We start from the raw sequence: 21815 nt of genomic DNA on the forward strand, positions 1-21815 counted from the left end.
GCCCCATGGACTATAGCCCACCAGGCTCTTCTGTTCATAGAGTTTTCTGGGCAAGAAGACTACAGCGAGTGGCCATTTCCTGCTCTAGGGGATCTTCCTGACCCAGGGAGCCCACCTGAATCAATTGCATCTCCTGCATTGGCAAGAAGATTCTTTACCACTAGTGCCAGCTGGGAAGCTCATTTTATAGTATAAATTATAGTAAATAAAAATAAATACCTGCTGGAGCAGATATGCAGATGATAGACTTGTATATTGATATTCTTGGTAGAGAGTAAAAGGAACATATAGATCCTACTGAAGTGAAGGGAATGCACAGAAATATTGGGGTTTGTCAGATGAAATACCCAAATTCGATGCATCAGAATAGGTTATGGATACTGAAAGCTTAAAAAAATAGTGTTTGAGTCTTCCTTTATCTAACGTTTATTTACTTAACATTCTCAATGCTTCCTGCCTAGCCATCCTTTCTCCCATATTTAGAATATGTAGCTAAATTATACAAAGAGAAATAACATATGCTAAAATTGTAGGCCAGCATTCATCAAAAAATACTTGTTGGATGAATAGATAAAGGTATAAATGAAAGACTGCATTGTCTTACTTCCGTTTGCCTTTATTGCCCTCATGTTTAGAAGGACACTCGTAATAGTGCAGTATCCAACCAAAGGAAATGAACTAATATTGATTAATCTTCACACACCTCCCAGGATCTATGCTCAGTGCTCTGCTAGTACATATATCATTTACTTTGATCTTTTTAATAATGCTGTGAAGTAGTTACTATTATGTACATCTTGCAAACAAGAAAGCTAGGTTCAAAGTTAAGAAATGTACCTAATGTCAAAAACAGGTCTGAATGGTCCAAATAAATACATGCTCTTCCATTACAATTTTTAAAAATATTTTTATGATACTGATAAGAGTGGTATAGATTCTTTTAAAAAAAATGAATAGTTTGTTGTTCGTATTTTTTTTTTTTAATTTCCTTACCATCAAATTGTTTAACCCAGAAGAGACAATATGATATAACAGGGGAAGAGCTGGTAATTGAAGCTTAAAATATCCTGTTTGGATTTGAATTCCACTATTTGCTTGCTTTCTGTCTTTACGTAAGTTGCTTCATGCTTCTTAGCCTCAGGGTTTTCTTTTGGCTTTAATTTGTTTTTGCGTTTTGTTTTTTAATACATGAAAAGGGGGAAAATACTGTCCATCAGATAGAGGATTAAAAGAAGCCTAGCTCAGAGTTTTACATAAAAAGAAGAATGCAATAAATGTTAGTTCCAGAAAGAAAAATGTAATAACTGTTAGTTCCCTTGAGGACATTTTTAGTATTTTATTAAGAATTTTATAACTTAAAAAAAGTCTCTCCCTCTTAAGTAGTTTATTACTTAAGCAGTTTTACTACTACCAATTAGTAATTCATAAATTTCTTAGTAAAAAACAAGTCTTTTTTTAATATTTTAGTGGTGATCATACTTTAATTAAAATTTCATACACATTTTTTTCCTCTCACATTTGTATAATGAACATTTTCCATTATCATTAAATATTGCTGCAGTTTTAATGGCTCTAAAATATTCCCACATTCAGATAGACATATAACAGTACTTTTTAACTATTTCTCCATTGTTTGAATGTTTCCAATTACAAGTTGGATTTTGTTTTGTTTTTAGAATTAGAAGCATGATACCGCCACAAATCTTTGAACACACGTCATTGCACACATCTCTGGTTATTTCTTTAGGATAAATTCCTAGAACTGAATTACTAGATTAAATAGTATTTGAAAAGTAGGAACTTCTGACAGTAAGAGAAATTATTTGTCAATAGAACCTTCTGTAAATTCATATGATTATGGTATCACTGTATTTTCCTCTTGTTTTTTGTAACCCCATTTTGGGGGTAATTTCCTGTTACACAACAATCTTTTAATGAAAAGATAATTCTCTGAGGATACTGTATTTATATTTGCAACCATCATTTAAATGTTTTATTTTTCATTTCATTTTCACTAAATGTTCTTTTCATTTTTCTATTTTGTTTTTTTTTCCTCTTAGAGTTGATAGAGTGTAGTACATGAAAGAGAAAGTACCACTTGGCTAGACAGTGGGCATGGCCAGTGGCAGCGGGCTTGGGCTCACGTTTCTGAGGATACTGATATTTATATTTACAGCCATCAGTTAAATGGCAAATGTTCTTTTCCTTTTGCTTTTTTGCCTTTTCCCAGAGAGTATAGTACATGAAGGAGGAAGTACCACTTGCTAGTCCACTGGCTAGGCAGTGGCCTTGTGTTCCCGGGGGACAGTCAGCCAGAGTGGAGGAATGGGAACCAGAACAAATAATGGTCCAAGGCAGCCACATGCTCACACATGGACTCTGCCCAATTGCGAGGAAGCAGCAGCCCAGCCGGAACGCTGCACAGAGGCTGCCCTCACCCACGTGGCACCTTATAGTTTCTGTTGACTGTGTCAAGTATCAACAGTCAGTTAATCAGGCACCGTTTTCGGGATCTAAGGCCGTCAGCCAAGCATCTGCCTATTCTCCTGGAGAGATGGCTGCACAGAGAACAGAGGTTCTGGGCTCTGCCTTTGCAGCTGGCTGGCTCTGGGATGATTGTCGGGGGGATGGGAGAGATTCCGCCATGGAGAACAGCAGGCCGTGATTTCACTGCTGCTTTTTATCTCTCCCTCTCTCCACTGAACGCTGCTGTCTGGGAGCAAAGGCCTGAAAGGGAAGGCTGGGTGAGAATAACAAGAGGAGACGGGGAAGCACTTTAATAATTTCCTTAGCTGAATTCAGATGAACCTCTGCTAAAGAACTACTGTGACTGGCCAGGCCTAGCCGTCAGGCTGGTTTTAACTGAAACACAAAAGCTTTGGAGAATCCTTGGGATCAGAAACACAGATCTTGTTATATTCTGTCTCTACTTGCCTCCTTTCATTGTGGGTTCTTTGATTTATTCCTTTACTCAGAGTGGATTCAAGGACAGAGTTTATCAGTAAATGTCCAAACCACCATATTCTCCATAGGTGTGTGTTAGTTGTTCAGTCATATCTGACTCTTTGCGACCCCATGGACTGTAGCCCATCAGGCTCTTTTGTCCATGGGATTCTCCAGGCAAGAAAACTGGAGGGGTAGCCATTCCTTTCTCCAGGGATCTTCCGGACCCAGGGATCGAACCCAGGTCTCCTGCCTTGCTGGCAGATTCTTTACCATCTGGGTAAAGAATCTTTCCCACCAGGGAAGCATATTCTCTGTATTATAGTCTAAAAACAATATTTCCGTGTTGCTAGGTTGTCATCAAAGCTATCACTTCAAAGATCTGTGAATCTATACAATAAAAAAATGTAGCAGTGACCTACATCCCCCTCTAAAGGTTCCTATGGCATTCTTTTTTTTTTTTTTTTTCCTGTTGGCAAGAGTAGTTTTCCTGTAAGTCTAGCCAGAGATCCAGAAGAATCCTTTGAAGTCGTACAGCCTAACCTCTCAGATGATGTTTGGTCCCTTATGTCCAGTGTCTAGCTAGCTACCCATTGAGTAAAGGATCCTCCCTCCCTTGCAAAGCAGGCTATTCCCAATTTGAACAGCTCTCGTCTCCTCATTCATCCTTCAGCTAAGCCACAATTTGAATTTCTGGCCTTTCCATTTTTATTTTGGAGCCGCACAGAGCAAAGTGACTTCTATATTAATCGTGTACTTGTATTATGTCTTTCTGACTCTTCCCTTTGGAAGAATATTCTCAGCAAATGTGTTTGTCTGTTCATTCATTCATCAAATATGTAAGGAACAACGTGCCAGTCAAGGCACCAAGAGACAAAGGTGAATATTATACAGTTTCTGCCTTCTGTAAGGTCAGTTTGAAGGAATGATAGACTGATAAATATACAACTTCAAAATAACACAGTGCATAGCATAGCTAAGCAGAGAAATCTATAGAAACTCAAATGACATCTGAACCATCAGGCAGAGTGGGAGATTTCTCGTAGAGAAAGCAGTATGAGCAAAGGCCAAGAGATGAGTTATCAAGTGGACTGTGCAAGAAAGAGTGAGCAATTCAGTGTTCCTCGGGGCTAAAATATAGACCTAGTAGAGTGAATATTTTTCTCAAATGACAAAGTCTTGAGTGCCCTCTCCCAAGATTTTTATATTTTCAGGAGAAAGCGTTAGAGCATCTTGCAGTCTGTGCTTGACTCTTTCCCTACCCCATTAATGAAGAAATTGGTATTGTTGAGGTGCCAACTCGAATAAGACCAATATATTCTAGTTGATGTTTTTGGACCTAGACCCAAATTACATTGAAGAAACTTATCTTCCCATCCTTTCCTTCTGAAACCCAAGATCTTATAGAAACTGCCTCATTGGTGGCTATCGACGTGAGAGTGTAGTTGAGATGAAAGTGAAAGTGAGGTCGCTCAGTCGTGTCCGACTCTTTGCAACCCCATGGACTGTAGCCTTATAGGCTCCTCCATCCATGGGATTTTCCAGGCAAGAATACTGGAGTGGGTTGCCATTTCCTTCTTCAGGAGATCTTCCAAACCCATGGATTGAACCCAGGTCTCCTGCGTTGTAGGCAGACGCTTTACCATGTGAGCCACCAGGGAAGTAGTTGAGGTACTGATCACCAATTGCCAAACTATGGTTCTTTTCTGCTCTGCCTTGAATTCCATGAAAGCAGAAATCACTTGATCTTAATCCCTACAGCCTTAGCTTCAAGAGAATCTCATAGGAGATATTCATACAATACAATGCAGTCATCTGATGTCAGTAGGTACTTAAAACCAAAAATGGACTCACATACACTGCTTTGAAGAAATTCATGATCGAGACTCATCCAATTATCCTTCTTGCTGTCATCGTTGTCGCCTTCTTGTCTGTTTCTTGGACCTGGCATACACTTTGTCACTTCAGGGATTTTACGTATGTTCTTCCCTCTGCTTGGGACACTGTCCTCCTCTCCAACTTCCACCCTTCCCTCATTAAAAAAAACTAACCACTCTTCACCTTCAGGAAAAGTCCTTGTGTTTGGATCCGTTAGCCACTCCAGCACGCTGCACTTGTCCTTCATATGCCTCATAAACTGATAGATTCATGGCTATAGCTCCAAGGCTTAGCCCAGTGCCAAACACAAAGCTGATATTTAATAAATATTTAATACATACGTTGAGGCAGAGGAACCAGAGATCAAATTGTCAACATCCATGGGATCATAGAAAAAAACAAGGGAATTCGAGAAAAGCATCTGCTTCATTAACTACTTGAAAGTCTTTGACTGTGTAGATCACAGCAAACTGTGGAGAATTCTTAAAGAGATGGGAATACCAGACCACCTTACCTGTCTCCTGATAAACCTGTATGCAGGTCAAGAAGCAAAAGTTGGAACCAGACATGGAACAATGAACTGGTTCAGAATTAGGAAAGGAGTAAGACAAGCCTGCATATTGTCACCATGCTTATTTAACTCATATGCAGAGTTCAGTTTAGTTGCTCAGTTGTGTCTGACTCTGCAACTCCATGGACTGCAGCCTGAAAGGTTTCCCTGTCCATCACCAACTCCTGAAGCTTGCTCAAACAAACTTATGTCAATGAAGTTGGTGATGCCATCCAACCATCTCATCCTCTGTTGTCTCCTTCTCCTCCTGCCTTTAATCTTTCCCAGCATCAGGGTCTTTTCAAATGAGTTAGCTCTTCACATTAGGTGGCCAAAGTACTGAAGTTTCAGCTTCAGCATCAGTCCTTCCAAAGAATATTCAGGACTGATTTCCTTTAGGATGGACTGGTTAGATTCCTTTAGGATCTCCTTGTAGTCCAAGGGACTCTCAAGAGTCCTCTCCAGCACCACAATTCAAAAGCATCAATTCTTCGGTGCTCAGCTTTCTTTATAGTCCAACTCTCACATCCATACATGACTACTGGAAAAACCATAGCTTTGACTAGATAGGCCTTTGTTGGCAAAGTAATGTCTCTGCTTTTTAATATGCCATTTAGGTTGGTCATAGCTTTTCTCCCAAGGAATAAGCGTCTTTTAATTTCATGGCTGCAGTCACCATCTGCAGTGATTTTGGAGCCCAAGAAAATAAAGTCTGTCACTGTTTACATTGTTTCCCCATCTATTTGCCATGAAGTGATGAGACCAGATGCCATGATCTTAGTTTTCTCAATGTTGAGTTTTAAGCCAACTTTTTCACTCTCCTCTTTCACTTTCATCAAGAGGCTCTTTAGTTCTTCTTCGCTTTCTGCCATACGGGTGGTGTCATCTGTGTATCCTAGGTTATTGATATTTCTCCTAGAGTACGTCATTCAAAAGTTAGGCTGTATGACTCATAAGCTAGAATCAAGATTGCCAGGAGAAATATCAACAACCTCAGATATACCAGTGACAGTTACTCTAATGGCAGAAAGTGAAGAGGGACTAAAGAGCTTCTTGATGAGGGTGAAAGAGGAGACTGAAAAAGCTGGCTTAAAACTCAACATTCAAAAAACTAAGTTTATGGCATCTGGTCCCATCTCTTCATGGAAAATAGATGGGGGACGAGTGGAAACAGTGACAGATTTTATTTTCCTGGGCTCCAAAACCACTGCTGGTGATGACCACAGCCATTAAATCGAAAAATGCTTGCTCCTTACAAGGAAAGCTATGACAAACCTAGATAGCATATTAAAAAGCAGAGATATCACTTTGCCAACAAAGGTCCATATGGCCAAAGCTATGTTTTTTTCCAGTAGTCATGTATAGATATGAGAGTTGGACCATAAAGAAGACTGAGCCCTGAAGAATTGTTTCTTTCAAATTGTGGTACTGGAGAAGGCTCTTGAGATTTCTTTGGACAGCAAGGAGATCAAACCAGTCGATCCTAAAGGAAATCAAGCCTAGATATTCATTGGAAGGACTGATGCTGAAGCTGAAGTTCCAATACTTTGGACACCTAATGTGAAGAACCAACTCACTGGTAAAAACCCTGGTGGCTCAGATGTTGAAGTATCTGCCTGCAATATAGGAGACCTGGTTTCAATCCCTGGGTCAGGAAGATCCCCTGGAGAAGGGAATGGCAACCTACTCTAGTATTCTTGCCTGGAGAATTCTATGGACAGAGGATCCTGGTGTTCATGGGGTCGCAAAGAGTTGGACACAACTGAGCAGTTAATACTTTCACTTCTGATACTGAAAAGATTGAGGGCAGGAGGAGATCAGGGCGATGGAGAATGAGATGACTAGAGAGCATCACTGGTTCAATGGACATGACGTTGAGCAAACTCTGGGAGATAATGAAGAATAGGGAAGCCTGGCATGTTGCAATCCATGGGGTCACAAATAGTCATGACTTACAGTCTGAACAACAATAACAAATACATTCATTATTGACTGCTCTTAAGTAGTCAGATAATACCCAAGGAACATTGGAGATTTTCAAAGAAACAGAATTAGAAGTCAGTAGTACAAAGACATGAGATCTTAGTGGCCATGGTTGAATTATTAACTTCAGCCTTTTAGTGTATAATTGTGAGAACAACCCTCTGAAAATTCAGAGTTTTATTAGTTCAGTCAATAAAAATTGGTAAGATTTACCTTGTCATTTGCAGTGGTAGTATAACTGTCAATTATACTTGATCTGATCTTAACACCCAACTTCTCTAATTGAGTGCCCTAATTAATTTTTCTGGATTAACAACTAATTTCTTATTCCTCATCTCTTTTTACCCACAAGCAGGACTTAATCAAATGATTGTAAATTTAGTAAGCTGTATTTGTTGTAAGAGTATATAGAGAAATTAAATATTCAGTGACAAGGGACTGGTTAAATGACCTTAGTCAAATATTATTTAGTCACTTAAATGGATAATTATAAAGATTTTCTAATTGTATAAAAATGACTGAAAATATAAAGTGAATAGGAAAAAAATGGAACATAATATGGAAACAAAAATGTAGCCATGGTGATGGAGATTAAAAAAGAGAATATGAAAAAAAAAGAGAATATGAAAATAAGAAGTAAGTGCAATGGTTTGTGAATTTGAGGGAGACTTTTAATTATGTATTGCATGCAAATTTTAGAGGGCTATATGTACATTGGTTATCAATTACTAGAGTCTACAGGAGTAAGTATGAAAGCTATATTAGAATATAAGGTGTTCAAATTTACATGCTGCAACAATAATGTATTCCTTGTCTGTATCTATAGCAAATTAAGAGCTACTTTACTGCAAAGTGTCTCACATTTGCTATGACTCTAGAAGGGGCCGTTGCCTCCTGAAGTCAAAGTTCCTATTAACAAATAGGAAAATACACTTATTTGATGGATAAACAATATTAGAGCAACAGTACCAGAAATAGCAGAATGGAAACACCCAAATTTCACTACTCCGTCAAATCAAATGTTTTTCACATAACCTGTTTCCGTCCGTTCTTTTTTGTATGTGTGTACAATTTTTATAATGGACCATAATTATCTTTTGCATTTTCTCATATTGCACAGTGTCAACTTTTATTTCATCATGACCATTTTAGTTTCTAATAAAGGCTGCCTTTCTAGCAAAAAATGTAAGGCCCTTTGAATAAGCAGAAGCATAAAGCACTTGAATTCTTGCAATGCAGGGACAAGCCTGAGTGTTTTCCCTGACCTTCCTTTGTCTGCTGATGGTGCAGTTTATGGCTTTGCATACAAGGCTGTTATCACCTGATTTCCATTTGAGTCGTAAGATGATAACGCAGAGTACAAGGAGAACTGGGTTTAGATGACAGCCACATCATTTAATGTCTACTTATTGTTTCTACAGGGAAATTCTGGCCTGGGATTCAGTATTGCTGGAGGGACAGATAATCCCCACATCGGAGATGACCCTGGCATATTTATTACGAAGATTATACCGGGAGGTGCTGCAGCAGAGGATGGCAGACTCAGGTAATGATCTGAAATGTTAGAATTATTTGGAAAGTAAATCTGCCACATCAGTAAGACATACCTGTGCCTTTGGAGAATAACAATTCTCCAAAAGTTCTGTACTTGAAAGAAAAGACTGTCAAAGCAAGCTTTCTGTAATGACTTTCCAGATCTCTTGTTGAATTTCAACTAGTATTTAATTTGTGTTTGTTGATGGCTACCACGTTCAGCATTGGGCCAGGCAGTGGGAGGAAGGAATATGGATGTTATCTTTTGTTCCATGGGGTCTTCAGTCTGGTAGGAAAGAAGAATAGTATGAGTTGATGAGCAAATAATAAAATGTGTAGAAAATGATATACTGTAAGTAGTATTAACAAAGAAATGCCATATTACGCACCTTGTATGTATTGATGGATTTGGGGTTTTCTGTAGGAATTGGGATGGAAAAGAGCCTAAAAAGGTATTCCATGAGAAGATTCCAGGCTGAGTCAAAAAAATAAGGTTTTACTAACCTCACAAACCTAAATGAGAACACGGAGGGAGAAGGAGCATGGGGTCCCAGCAAAAAAGGAAACCAGTTTGTTTTAGATGAAGAACACCAGCTGAGGTTGGAAATAGAGCCAGATCCTGCTCAGCATACAATAGTAATGGCTTGAGTCAGGGTCCCGCTCTTTAAATAACTAAAGGTTGGAACTTCCCTGGAAGTCCTGTGGTGAAGACTCTGTGCTTCCAACGCAGGGGGCTCAGGTTCAATTCCTGGTTGGGAAACTAAGATCCTACATGCCACGTGGTCCAAAAATTTAAAAAAAAAAAATCTAAAGGTTATTTGTCAAAATGAGAGTCACCCACATGGGGCTCTTAGTCAATAATACAAAATTGTATCAGAAGTCAGAACACCAGCTAAAAGAATTGTAGACTGAACAAGTAGGAGAGACTTCCCCTGAGGAAAACATGCCCCAGCCTTATTTTAGCATGTGTGCTGAGTCATATCCAACCCTTTGCCACCACATGGACGAGGACCACTAGGCTCCTCTGTCCATGGGGTTTTTTGGGCAAGAATGCTGGAGCAGGTTGCCATTTCCTACTACAGGGGATCTTCCCAACCCGGGGATTGTACCCGCATCTCCTGTTTTGCAGACGGATTCAATTCTTTACTGTTTAACCATTGGGGAAGCTACTAGATTGTAAATCTCCTTAGATCAAGCAGTTGTATACAGATGTGAGTTCATAAATACTTTCTGAATGCATGAATGAATAAGTAAAATGAGAAGGGAGAGAAGGGTAAATCAATAAGTAGGGAGAGAGGGTAATGCAGACCAAGACCGACAGTTAGGAATAGTTTTAGCTTGCATATGTGTGTATGTGTTAAGTTGCTTCAGTCATGTCCAACTCTTTGCAACCCTATGAACCATAGCCTGCCAGGCTCCTCTGTCCATGGGATTCTCCAGGCAAGTACACTGGAGTGGGTTGCCATGCCCTCCTCCAGGGGATCTTCCCAACCCAGGGATCGAACCCCAGTTTCTTATGTCTGCTGCATTGACAGGCAAGTTCTTTACCACAAGCACCCCCTGGGAAGCCCTTGGGTTACATAGAACCACCCTGAAAGCTGTGACCTAAGTGGCAGGTATGTAAGCTTCATTGCTCTTCCTCAGGGTGCTTTTTTATGAAGCATAAAGAGGCCAGTTTGCTGTTTTTTATAAAGCAGCCAAGGACACTTTTTTGGTCTCCAGCTGTTCTGATGCAGTGATTATTTTTGATAGCTGCACCTTTGCAGTTTGTCAAGGAACATCACACCTTTTTTCAGGTACACCTGCATCTCCTATCAGCAAGAAAGGAAATGAGTGGCACTCCCACAGGATTCACATGCTTTTTGACGATAGAACTTTCAGGCTGAATTGACATAACTGATTTCTGGGTGAGGGGACAACATCCATGCTGCAGAGTGAGAAATTAGAAATAGATGTGTAATTCTAAGAGTCATGGTGGGGATAGTATTTGCTAATATTGGACCCTGGAGAAGCTCCATTTTTTGTTTCATTTATTTTTTTAATTTTATTTATTTTTTTAGCGCCAAGAAACATTTCGTATTGGGGTACAGCCAATTAACAATGTTTTGATAGTTTCAGATGAACAACAAAGAGACTTAGCCATACGTGTACATGTGTCCATTCTCCCCCAAACCCCTCTCCCATCCAGTCTGGCACATAACATTCAGCAGACTTCCATGTGCTATGCAATGGGTCTTTGCTGGTTACCATTTGAAGTACAGCAGTGTGTATATGACCTTCCCAAAGTCCCTGACCGTGTCTTCCCCCCAGCAGCCGTAAGTTCATTTTCTAAATCTGTGAGTCTTTCTCTGTTTTGTAATAAAGTTAATTTGTATCATTTCATTTTAGATCCCACATATAAGGGGTGTCATATGATATTAGGAGAAGCTCCATTTTAAAAGTTCAGAAATAAAGTTGTTAGAGGAAACTTCAGAAAAGTGGACCATCATCATTGTTTCATACCATTCTTTACCTAGAAGTAGGGAAGCTTTCACCTCCGCCAAATTTCCGCCCTGGGCATCAGATAAAGTGGACTTTATGTGATTATTCTACAAATAAGAATGAAAAATGGCATCTCTGAGAGTGCCACCACTCTGCGTCCGCCTACAGAGATAAAAGGCAGTTCTGCTGTGTTGAAAGCATTATCCAGTAGTTGTAAAGAACATGATCATAGTGGCCACTAACATTTACTGATTTCTTATCATGTGTGGAGCATCATGCTCACGAAGGTAGGATGGATGGATAGGTTGGTGTGTGGGTGGACGGATGGATGGATGGATGAATACACAGACTGAAGGATAGATGGATAGATGATGTAAACAGAGATGTAGATACACCCACACACAATCTTCTATATGTTTAAAACAGCCATATGATGTAGTTATAGTTATTATGGCCATCATAGTATGGACTTAGGAAATTAATCAAATTTTTTAAGATCACTCATCTTTCTTTGAATACATTCCAAAATCTGTATGTCACTTATATACTCTCTAAACTCTTATTCATTAGTAGAATCCCCTACCTCATGGGACCTTGGCCTAAAAATTCCCAAATATAAAGTTTTACACATGCTAATGGGAAATTCTGAACACTGCAAAGTTTGCTATTTTTCTAATGAGCCACAGTTGTTTTTATTATGAACTCTACCCACGGGTCTTAGTCCTGGCTTCCTGGAATCAGGGAGTGGGGATAGTATTTGCAAATATTGGACCCTGGAGAAGCTCCATTTTTTTGTTTCATTTATTTATTTTTATTTTTTAACACCAAAAAAAAACATTTTGTATTGGGGTACAGCCGATTAACAATGTTGTGATAGTTTCAGGTCAACAGTGAAGAGACTTAGCCATACATACACATGAATCCACTCTCCCCCAAACCCCTCTCCCATTCAGTCCGGCACATAACACTGAGCAGAGGGCTGTGACTGTGAATATTACCCGGTGAGGTTGTGCAGTGAATGACCTGAAAAACTCTGAACAGTGATCCTAACAGGAGCATTTCTCCAACCCACATCACAGCCTTGTACCTGTGTGAGGACAGCTCTGGAGTGGGCCTCCAGCTCTTCATGATAGAGCCTTGCTACTACCACTGAGACTCTTTCCCACCTTACTTCTTTCTGCCATGAACTTGGATGGTTTGGAGGCATCTGAGAGCTCAAGAGTAACAGTTGCAAGTCTGGCATTATGACAGGAAGGATAGATTTCAGAATTCACCTTTTTATCTGGTTCAAAGCCTACATTTTACAGATGGGGAAACTAAGGCTCAAACAAGTGACTTATCCTGAAGCATCAATCATTCAGGGGTCAGTTTCAACTAGACTCCAACTGTCTTGACTCAAGAAAATAACATTCTAAGGTAGTGTTTAGTGTCAGTAACACTCAAGCCCATCTAAGAATCTTTTCTCAGTGTGGCAGGAACACTCTTTGAAGCTGGACGAGCAATGTGTGAAGAGTACTTTCTGTCTCACCATTAGTCTTTTTGAACAAGGTAACAACACACAGAAATGAACTCTGGAAAGATGTTGGCTCTAATACCTGTATATAAACATATTTGGTTTTGGAAAAATTTAACTCTCTTAGGTACTGTTTTCTCACCTATAAAGTGATGATAATAATACCTATTCTGAGGGTTCAGTAAAATAATCTAAGTCCCTAGCTGTACCAAGTCAATTTCAGCAGCGTTTGCCCCTTTTCCTTACCAGCCCTCTCCTCTCAGTAGTGTTTCCTCTGTCATTTTTCCATTCCTTCTTCTTTCCCCTGTGGTGTTCCGTTCCCTCTCCTCTCATCCTTTCCACCTTTCTTTTAGTTCCTTTTCATTCTCTACGGCCTTCTCTAAACTTCCTGTTGCTATCTTTTCACATCCCCTTTTCTCTTGATGATAACATTGAATTAAAACCCATTTAGCTATGGTACTTAAAGAGTTCCTATGTTTCTCTTCTCAAGTTTCTGATACAATCAATCGAATCTGCTGTTTCCCTTACTTAAAAACTAAGCTCACAAACTAAACATACTTCTGTTTTTTTTGTTTTCAACCTGACAAATTGTTTGGTCTATCCTATGAGTTAGAGACTCATAAAAGTTTTCTAATGTATACTTGTCGTTATAAATTTTACTTTGACAATTAAATAATACTAAAACTGAAAGAGTAGCTGAAGCCTATAAAAGTGAGGTGATGGGTCTGCTCCTAGGAGAGTAGTAATCTGGACTCTATACTAGTGGATAATAATTAGGTCAATATTCATAATAGCAAGGCCAACACAATACCTCAATGTGCCAACAACTTTCTGGCACATTAGCTCATTTAAAGGGCATAACTTGATGAGAGTAATATTATTACTCCCACTTTTTAGGTAAGAAAATCAAGGAACTGAGATAAGCAGTTAAGTACCTTAAGAAGGTTGCACTGAGAGTACATGTTGGAGCCATAATTTGAACCTAGGCAGCCTGGGTCTAATGTTCATGTGAAAGTGAAGTCACTCAGTTGTGCCCGACTCTTTGCGACCCCATGGATAGTAGCCTGCACCAAGCTCCTCTGTCCATGGGATTTTCAAGGCAAGAGTACTGGAGTGGGTTGCCATTTCCTTCTCCAGGGAATCTTCCCAACCCAGGGATCAAACCCAGGTCTCTCACATTGTAGACAGATGCTTTACCATCTGAGCCACCAGGGAAGTCCATGTATTTATGTTCTAAGTTATCCCGCAGGGTGGGAGAAATGTTATTTCAAAGACACACAGTGCTATGCAGCATTCTCAAGATGACACTCCTCAGGATTCCACACACTAATCCATACAACCTGTGACTATGATGGGTTGTCACTCCTGTGATTGGGTTACATTGTATGGCGTAGTTGACATAGGATAGGGAGAGTGTACAGGTTAGCCTGATCTAATCACTTGAGCCTTAACAGCGGAGAGCTTTCTCTGGCTGGTAGCAGAATGGGAAGTCAAAGAGATTTAGAATCAGTGAAGTACTCAACATTGTTCCTGGTTTGAAGATGGAGGAGGCCGCATGGAAAAGGAAGAGGATGGCCCCTAGGAGCAGAGAGAGGCCCCAGCTGATGGCCAGCAAGGAAGCAGGGACCTCCATCCCACAACTGCCAGCAACTGAGTCTTACCACAACCACATGAGTTGGAAGAAGACCCTGAACTCCAGATGAGAATGTAGCTCGGTTGACACCAGGATTTCAGGTTCCTTGGAGGAACCTGAGCAGAGATTCCAGCCCCACTAGGCCAGACTTCTGACTTACACAAGCGGTGAGCTAATAAATAGGTCATGTTTCAAGTTGCTAAACCTGTGGTAACTTTATAAGGAGGAATGACACACTAACATCCTCATTATTCTGGGAATTCTGAGTTCATTATGAAAAGCCTTCCTGTGCGTCCTCAGTCACACCCAGTGTAAAATGAGTGTGCAGGTTTAAGGTGCAGATGAGGTGAGAGGTGACTTTCTCCTTAGATCAGATTCCAAACTGAACTCAAGTCTCAGTGGTTGCCTCAGAGGGGAGATGTAAGATAAAGAACATGCTATTTGGTGTAGCGGATCTGGGTTTCAAATTCTACTTTCCAGCTAAGTGACCTTGGACCTCTTTTTAAGCTCTCTGTGCTCCAGGTCCCTCATTGGTAAGTTGGAGGTAGGAGCATATGTATCAGGAAGCTGCAGTAAAGATTAAATAAAATAGAGAGTGTGAAGAAGTTGTGTAAAATTCAAAGGCTCCCAACACCACCCAATCCACAGAACCAGTCATTTAACAGAAAACTGAACTTAAGTCACAAGGCTGTGAAAGCCAGGAAGGGTCACTTACAGAGAACAGAGTTCTAAAATGACCTTCAGTGGCCCCGTCCCCTGAGTACGGGAGGATATGTGAATATGGTATTATGTCACTCCTATGAAAATGTTTCTTTTTATGACAGAAGAGATTTCATAGGTGTAATTAAGGTGCCTAATCAGTTGACCTTGAACTAATTAAAAGGGAGAGTATCCCTTGTAAGGAGAAGGAAATGGCAACCCAATCCAGTATTCTTGCCTGGAAAATCCCATGGACAGAGGAGCCTAACAGGCTACAGTTCATGGGCTGGCAAAGAGGCGGACATGACTGAGTGACTTCACTTCTTCATTTCATCCCTTGTAAGCCTGATCTAATCCAAGGAGTACCCTAAAAGTACAGATTTACAACACTGTAAATCAACTATACTTCATTTAAAAAAAAGAAGAAAGAAAAGGAAAGTACAGAGATTCTCCTGTTGATCTGGATGAGGCAAACTTCCATGTCAGTCAAATAGCTGAGTTCTGCTAATAACCCCTTGAGCTTGGAAGAGAACCCCAACTTCTGAAAGAGTGCAGTTTGGCTGACACCTTGATTGTAGCCTTGTGGGACCCAGAATAGAAGAGTCCATAAACTGTGTCCAGATTTCTAATCCACTAAAACTCTGAGATAATAAATGCAAGGTGCTTTAAACTGAAGATGTTGTGATAACCTCTCATGAAGTAATAAAAAGTTAGTATGACTCTATGGCATTCTGCACCCTGATTTTGTGCTGTAGACAGGCTTGTCTCTGCCAGAACTACCACACTCTGATCTTCAGAAATACTGATCAAGCTTCCTGGCCAGACTCAGGCCCTTCACACACCTGGAGGCAAAATGTGAAAAGCATTCAGAAACAAGGGAGTGGATCGAGGTCAGAAATAGGGAAGAAACGGTCCCTCAAGGAGAGGGACAGCAGAGACAGAGGTGAGCTGCAATTCCTTGTTACAGCTGATGGCTGGAGATTTGAACCTCAGGTGGGAGAGAGGGAGAGAGTCAGAAGCTCTAAGGAGAATGTGAGATGAGGGCTAAGTTAAAAGGCCAGCAAGACATCATGTAATGGTTTAAAGGAATTTCTTTGGATAGTGATCTTTTTCCTGTGCAGTCTCTTTTTAAATATAATGTATTGTGTACATGTTTTTATGGATATGATAATTGTCCTTGTGGAATATGTATAAAATGCAGAGAGTAGACAAAAGCTACACAAAACAAAACACTTTCATTTTTACACTAAATAATATCAACACCTTTGTTGATACAAAAGTATTAATATTTTTGTAAACTTATTTCTGGTATTTTTGCTATTCTATTTGTCTTTAGATCACACTATATATGATATTTAGCATTTGTTTAACTTTGCATAAATTTATTTCATAAACTTTTCCCTAAATCATTTAAAGAAAAAAACCTTTACATATATTTTAATTTCTGTTTAATAATATGTTTACTATATACATTGTTAGGAGTTTTAGGTTATTTTCAGTTTCTTAGCATTTCAAGTAACTGGCAATCTTTTGGAAGACATTACTGACTCTGTTTTTCATAAATTCTTTAGAATATATTTCTAGCAGTAGAATTTCTGCATCAAAAGGTATGCACATTTCAAAGAATTTTGACATATATTGCTAAATTTCCTTCCAGAAAGATTCTAGTTCCACCAACAGTCTTAGAGAGGGCCTGTTTTACAATATGTCATTAGCATTTCATGTGCTTGAACATATATGATTTGGGGCTATTGGCCGAGGCAAACACTGGTACCTTTCCTTGCTTTGCTTTGAATTTATTTGATTAACAGAAAAATTGAACTTTAAAAAAATGTAACATTCATTTATATTTTTTCTTCTAGAAGTAGTTATTTAAATTTAATAACATTCCTTATCTTTAGTGTAAGAGCATTAGGTTTTCTTCCAGAACAAAATAGGTACATTTCCATGTTTTGAAGGATAATTTTTGTTTCAACTTTGGTATCTGAATCATAAAAATGCCCTCTGTGTGGCTTCAAGTCCCAGGATTGCAGAGGGCCAATATTGATCTGACATCCTGGGGAAGAGCTGTCACATGACAGTCTCTACTTGATGATGCAGCAATGACATTCTACACAGCAATGCATTTATGAAAGCCACTCACAGCACAAGCAGCATGCAGTAGCAGGCAGAAGAGACAGCTGCTTGTCAATTTCCTGACAAGTGACACAGTTTAACCTCTTCAGTTCAGTTCAGTTCAGTCACTCAGTCACGTCTGACTCTTTGTGACCCCATGAATAGCAGCACGCCAGGCCTCCCTGTCCATCACCAACTCCTGAAGTTCACTCAGACTCACATCCATCGAATCAGTGATGCCATCCAGCCATCTCATCCTCTGTCATCCCCTTCTCCTCCTGCCCCCAATCCCTCCCAGCATCAGAGTCTTTTCCAATGAGTCAACTCTTTGCATGAGGTGGCCAAAGTACTGGAGTTTCAGCTTCAGCATCATTCCTTCCAAATAAATCCCAGGGCTGATCTCCTTCAGAATGGACTGGTTGGATCTCCTTGCAGTCCAAGGGACTCTCAAGAGTCTTCTCCAACACCACAGTTCAAAAGTGTCAATTCTTCAGTGCTCAGCCTTCTTCACAGTCCAACTCTCACATCCATACATGACCACTGGAAAAACCATAACCTTGACTAGATGGACCTTTGTTGGCAAAGTAATGTCTTAGCCCCCAGCATAATCATTTCTACTCCCAGACATGATGGAGAAAAAAAAATTTTTCCCTTAAAGTTCATTGCTTCATTTGTTCCTTCTGTGTCTGTTTACAGGTAGGGTTGGCTTTGTCCTCATAAAAGCGAAGAGAACACAACCCCTGGTTCTTAACTGCATTGTCCTTTGGTTGACATTTGGCAATTCATTGTTTTGTTTTTTCGTTAATTTATACTCATTAACTCACTGCTGCTGCTGCTGCTGCTAAGTCGCTTCAGTCATGTCCGACTCTGTGTGACCCCATAGACAGCAGCCCACCAGGCTCTGCCATCCCTGGGATTCTCCAGGCAAGAACACTGGAGTGGGTTGCCATTTCCCTCTCCAATGCATGAAAGTGAAAGTGAAGTCACTCAGTAAATGTCCGACTCTTCGTGACCCCATAGACTGCAGTCTACCAGGCTCCTCCGTCCATGGGATTTTCTAGGCAAAAGTACTGGAGTGGGGTGCCATTGCCTTCTCTGTATTAACTCACTAGTAATTTTTAAATAATTACATGAAGAGGAAAAGAGAGGCAAAGGGGAAGAAAAGGGAGAGATAAAGGAAACAGAAAAAGAAGAAACATTAGTGATAATCAAAGATGAAAGCATCACATAACTTGGAAATGGAGAGCACAAACCTAAATTTAAATTTTTTTCCGTGCCAGTAAGAAGCTCTAAGCAGAGCAAAGGGAGTGATTTTCAAGCATCACAGTCTGAAACTTACTCCCAAGACTCACTTTCAGACTGTTTAAGGAAATAATAGATGACCAGTAAGTGAAACAACATAAGAGATTGCAAAATCCACAGAGAACCTCTTCACATTGAACTTGCATTAGTTTGGATGATGGCAAACAAAACCCTTGAGTTACCAAGTCCAACATGTCAACTTCCATCAAAGGGGTAATTCTCACACCAAATAATTGTGATAATGCCTAATGCTAAATTTTCCATTCAAAGACAGAGACTCTCGGTGTTTTCAAAGCCACCTGGACTTCTCTTTTGTTATTGTTTTGAGGCAAAAGCGGCACATAAGCCCAACTGTTGCCCTTAATGAGATCATCTTCATGAGAAGGGTGATTTCATTATCCAGGGAAAAGTACAGTTGGATCTGATTAGACTCATTCTTATCCTTCCATCTCTGCCCACAGAAGGAAGAGGAGTAAGAGAGCACAGTCCTCTGTCCTTTGATTTCCTCTGTCAATATTGCGTGTGTGGGCTTAGTCACTCAGTCATGTCCGACTCTTTGCAGTCTCATGGACTGTAGCCCACCAGGCTCCTCCATCCATAGGGATTCTCTAGACAAGAATCCTGGAGAGGGTTGCCATGCCCTCCTCCAGGGGATCTTCCCAACCCAGGGATCGAACCCGGGTCTCCCCGTATTGCAGGTGGATTCTTTACCATCTGAGCACCAGGGAAGCCCTCTATCAATATTAGCAGCCCTGAATATGTTGATAGCATGCTTAGACAAGAAAAAATCAAGTAGCAAGTAGTTCTGTAGTACCTGGTAATGACAAGTCCTCAACAGTTTAGAACTGTTGTTGTTCAGTCACTAAGTTGTATCTATGTGACCCCAAGGACTGCAGTATGCCAGGCTCTCCTGTCCTTCCTATTTCCTGGAGTTTGTTCAGCTTCATGTCCATTGAATTGGTAATGCCATTTAACAATCTCATCTGCTGCCCTCTTTTTCTTTTGCCTTCAATCTTTCCCATGGCTGCAGTCACAATCAGCAGTGATTTTGGAGTCCTAGAAAATAAATCTGTCAATGCTTCCACTGTTTCCCCTTCTATTTGCCATGCAGTGATGGGACTAGGGGCTTCCTTGATAGCTCAGTTGGTAAAGAATCCACCTGCAATGCAAGAGACCCCTTTTTGATTCCTGGGTCAGATGGGACTAGATGCCATGATCTTAGTTTTTTGAATGTTGAGTTTCAAGCCAGCTTTTTCACTCTCCTCTTTTACTCTCCTCAAGAATTTCTTTAGTTCCTCTTCACTTTCTGCCATTAGAGTGGTATCATCTGCATATCTAAGGTTGTTGATATTTCTTCTGGCAATCTTGGTTCCGGTTTGTGATTCATCCAGCCTGGCATTTCACATGATGATGATTGCAGCCATGAAATTAAAAGACACTTGCTCCTTGGAAGAAAAGTTATGACCAACCTAGACAGCATATGAAAAAGCAGAGACAATACTTTGCCAACAAAGGTACATCTAGTCATGTATGGATATGAGAGTGGGACTATAAAGAAAGCTGAGCACTGAAGAATTGATGCTTTTGAACTGTGGTGTTGGACTCTTGAGAGTCCCTTGAACCGCAAGTAGCTCCAATCAGTCCATCCTAAAGGAAATCAGTCCTGAATATTCATTGGAAGGACTGAAGCTGAAGCTGAAATTCCAATTCTTTGGCCACCTGATGCAAAGAACTGAGTCATTTGAAAAGACCTTGATGCTGGAAAAGATTGAAGGCAGGAGGAGAAGGGGACCACAGAGGATGAGATGGTTGGATGGCATCACCAACTCAATGGACGTGAGTTTGGGTAACCTCCAGGAGTTGGTGATGGACAGGGAGGCCTGGTGTGCTGCTGTCCATGGGGTTGCAAAGAGTTGGACACGACTGAGCAACTGAACTGTGAACAGAATAGGAAAAAATATTTGCAATAATATAGCGGATAGTGGACTTGTATCCAGAATATATAAAGAACTTTTATAGCTCAACAACAGAACAACAAGTAACCTAGTTAGAAAATTGGCAAAGGATTTGGAGTAATTTCCTACTGCTGCCATCAAAACCATGGTGCCTTAAAATAGCACAGACTTATTATCTTGTAGTTCTGGAGGTCAGAAATCCAAAATCAGACTCAATGAAATGAACTCAAGCTGTTGACGGGGCATCTCCAGAGGAGCTATGAAACACTCCAATTCCTTTCCTTTTCCCACCTTCTTAGGGCCACCTGAATTTCTTGGCTCATAACTGTTTACTCCATCTTCAAAGATCATCAGTCCAACCTTTGCTTCTGTCATATCTCTTCTCTGACTATGACTCTATTGTGTCTTTTGTTAAGGATTCCTGTGATTACTTTTAACTTGCCTAGATAATACAGGATAATTTCCCTATCTCAAAAATCTTATTTTAATTGTATCTGTAAGGTGGAGCTGATGGTAAAGAACTTGCCTGCCAGGGCACGAGACAGAAGAGACTCAGGTTTCACCCCTGAATTGGGAAGATTCCCTGGAGGACGAGATGGCAACCCACTCCAGTATTCTTGCCTGGAAAATTCCATGGACAGAGGAGCCTGGCGAACTACAGTCCACAGGGTCGCAGAGTCAAACACGACTGAAGCAAGTTAGCATGCACGCACATAAAGTCTCTTTGGCCCATGCTATAATATATTCACAGGTCAGAGATGAGGACTTGTACTTTTTGAAAGACCGTTATTCTGTCTACCACAGATTTGAATAAATATTCCTTGAAAGAAGATGTAAAATGACCAATAACACAAAGAAAGGCTTCCAACATAATCCCAATGTCCATCAACAGATGAATGGATAAAATATGATATATTCTTACAGTGGAATATTATTCAACCATGAAAACAGATGAAGTTCTAATGCATGTTACATGAGTAAATCCTGGAACAATATCCTAAATCAAAGAAGCCAGATACAAAAGGCTACATATTGTACAGTTTTATTTCTATGAAATGACCAGAATAGGGAAACCCGTATAGATAAAAGTAGGTTAATGGTTGTCAGGGACTGGTAATGAATATGGATTTCTTTTAGACATGATGAAAGTGTTATAAAATTCCCTCAAGCTAAGGATTGCACAGTCTGTGAACATACTAAAAAAGATCACTGACTTGTATACTTTAAAAG

At 40.1% G+C, this 21815-nt stretch overlaps 1 protein-coding gene across 3 annotated transcripts in view; it reads left to right on the plus strand.

The window, feature by feature from the left end:
* The window catches only part of DLG2 (discs, large homolog 2 (Drosophila)), a 2340373-nt gene that overhangs the window by 1611993 nt on the left and 706565 nt on the right, over positions 1–21815 (plus strand). For all 3 annotated transcript variants that reach the window (XM_010853191.1, XM_010853193.1, XM_010853192.1), the window contains one exon: positions 8776–8900. In XM_010853191.1, coding sequence (XP_010851493.1) covers positions 8776–8900 — 125 coding nt within the window. The remainder of the gene's footprint in view (positions 1–8775; positions 8901–21815) is intronic.

Source organism: Bison bison, unplaced genomic scaffold (assembly GCF_000754665.1).
Source record: "Bison bison bison isolate TAMUID 2011002044 unplaced genomic scaffold, Bison_UMD1.0 scf7180017864324, whole genome shotgun sequence".
Taxonomy (NCBI): domain Eukaryota; kingdom Metazoa; phylum Chordata; class Mammalia; order Artiodactyla; family Bovidae; genus Bison; species Bison bison.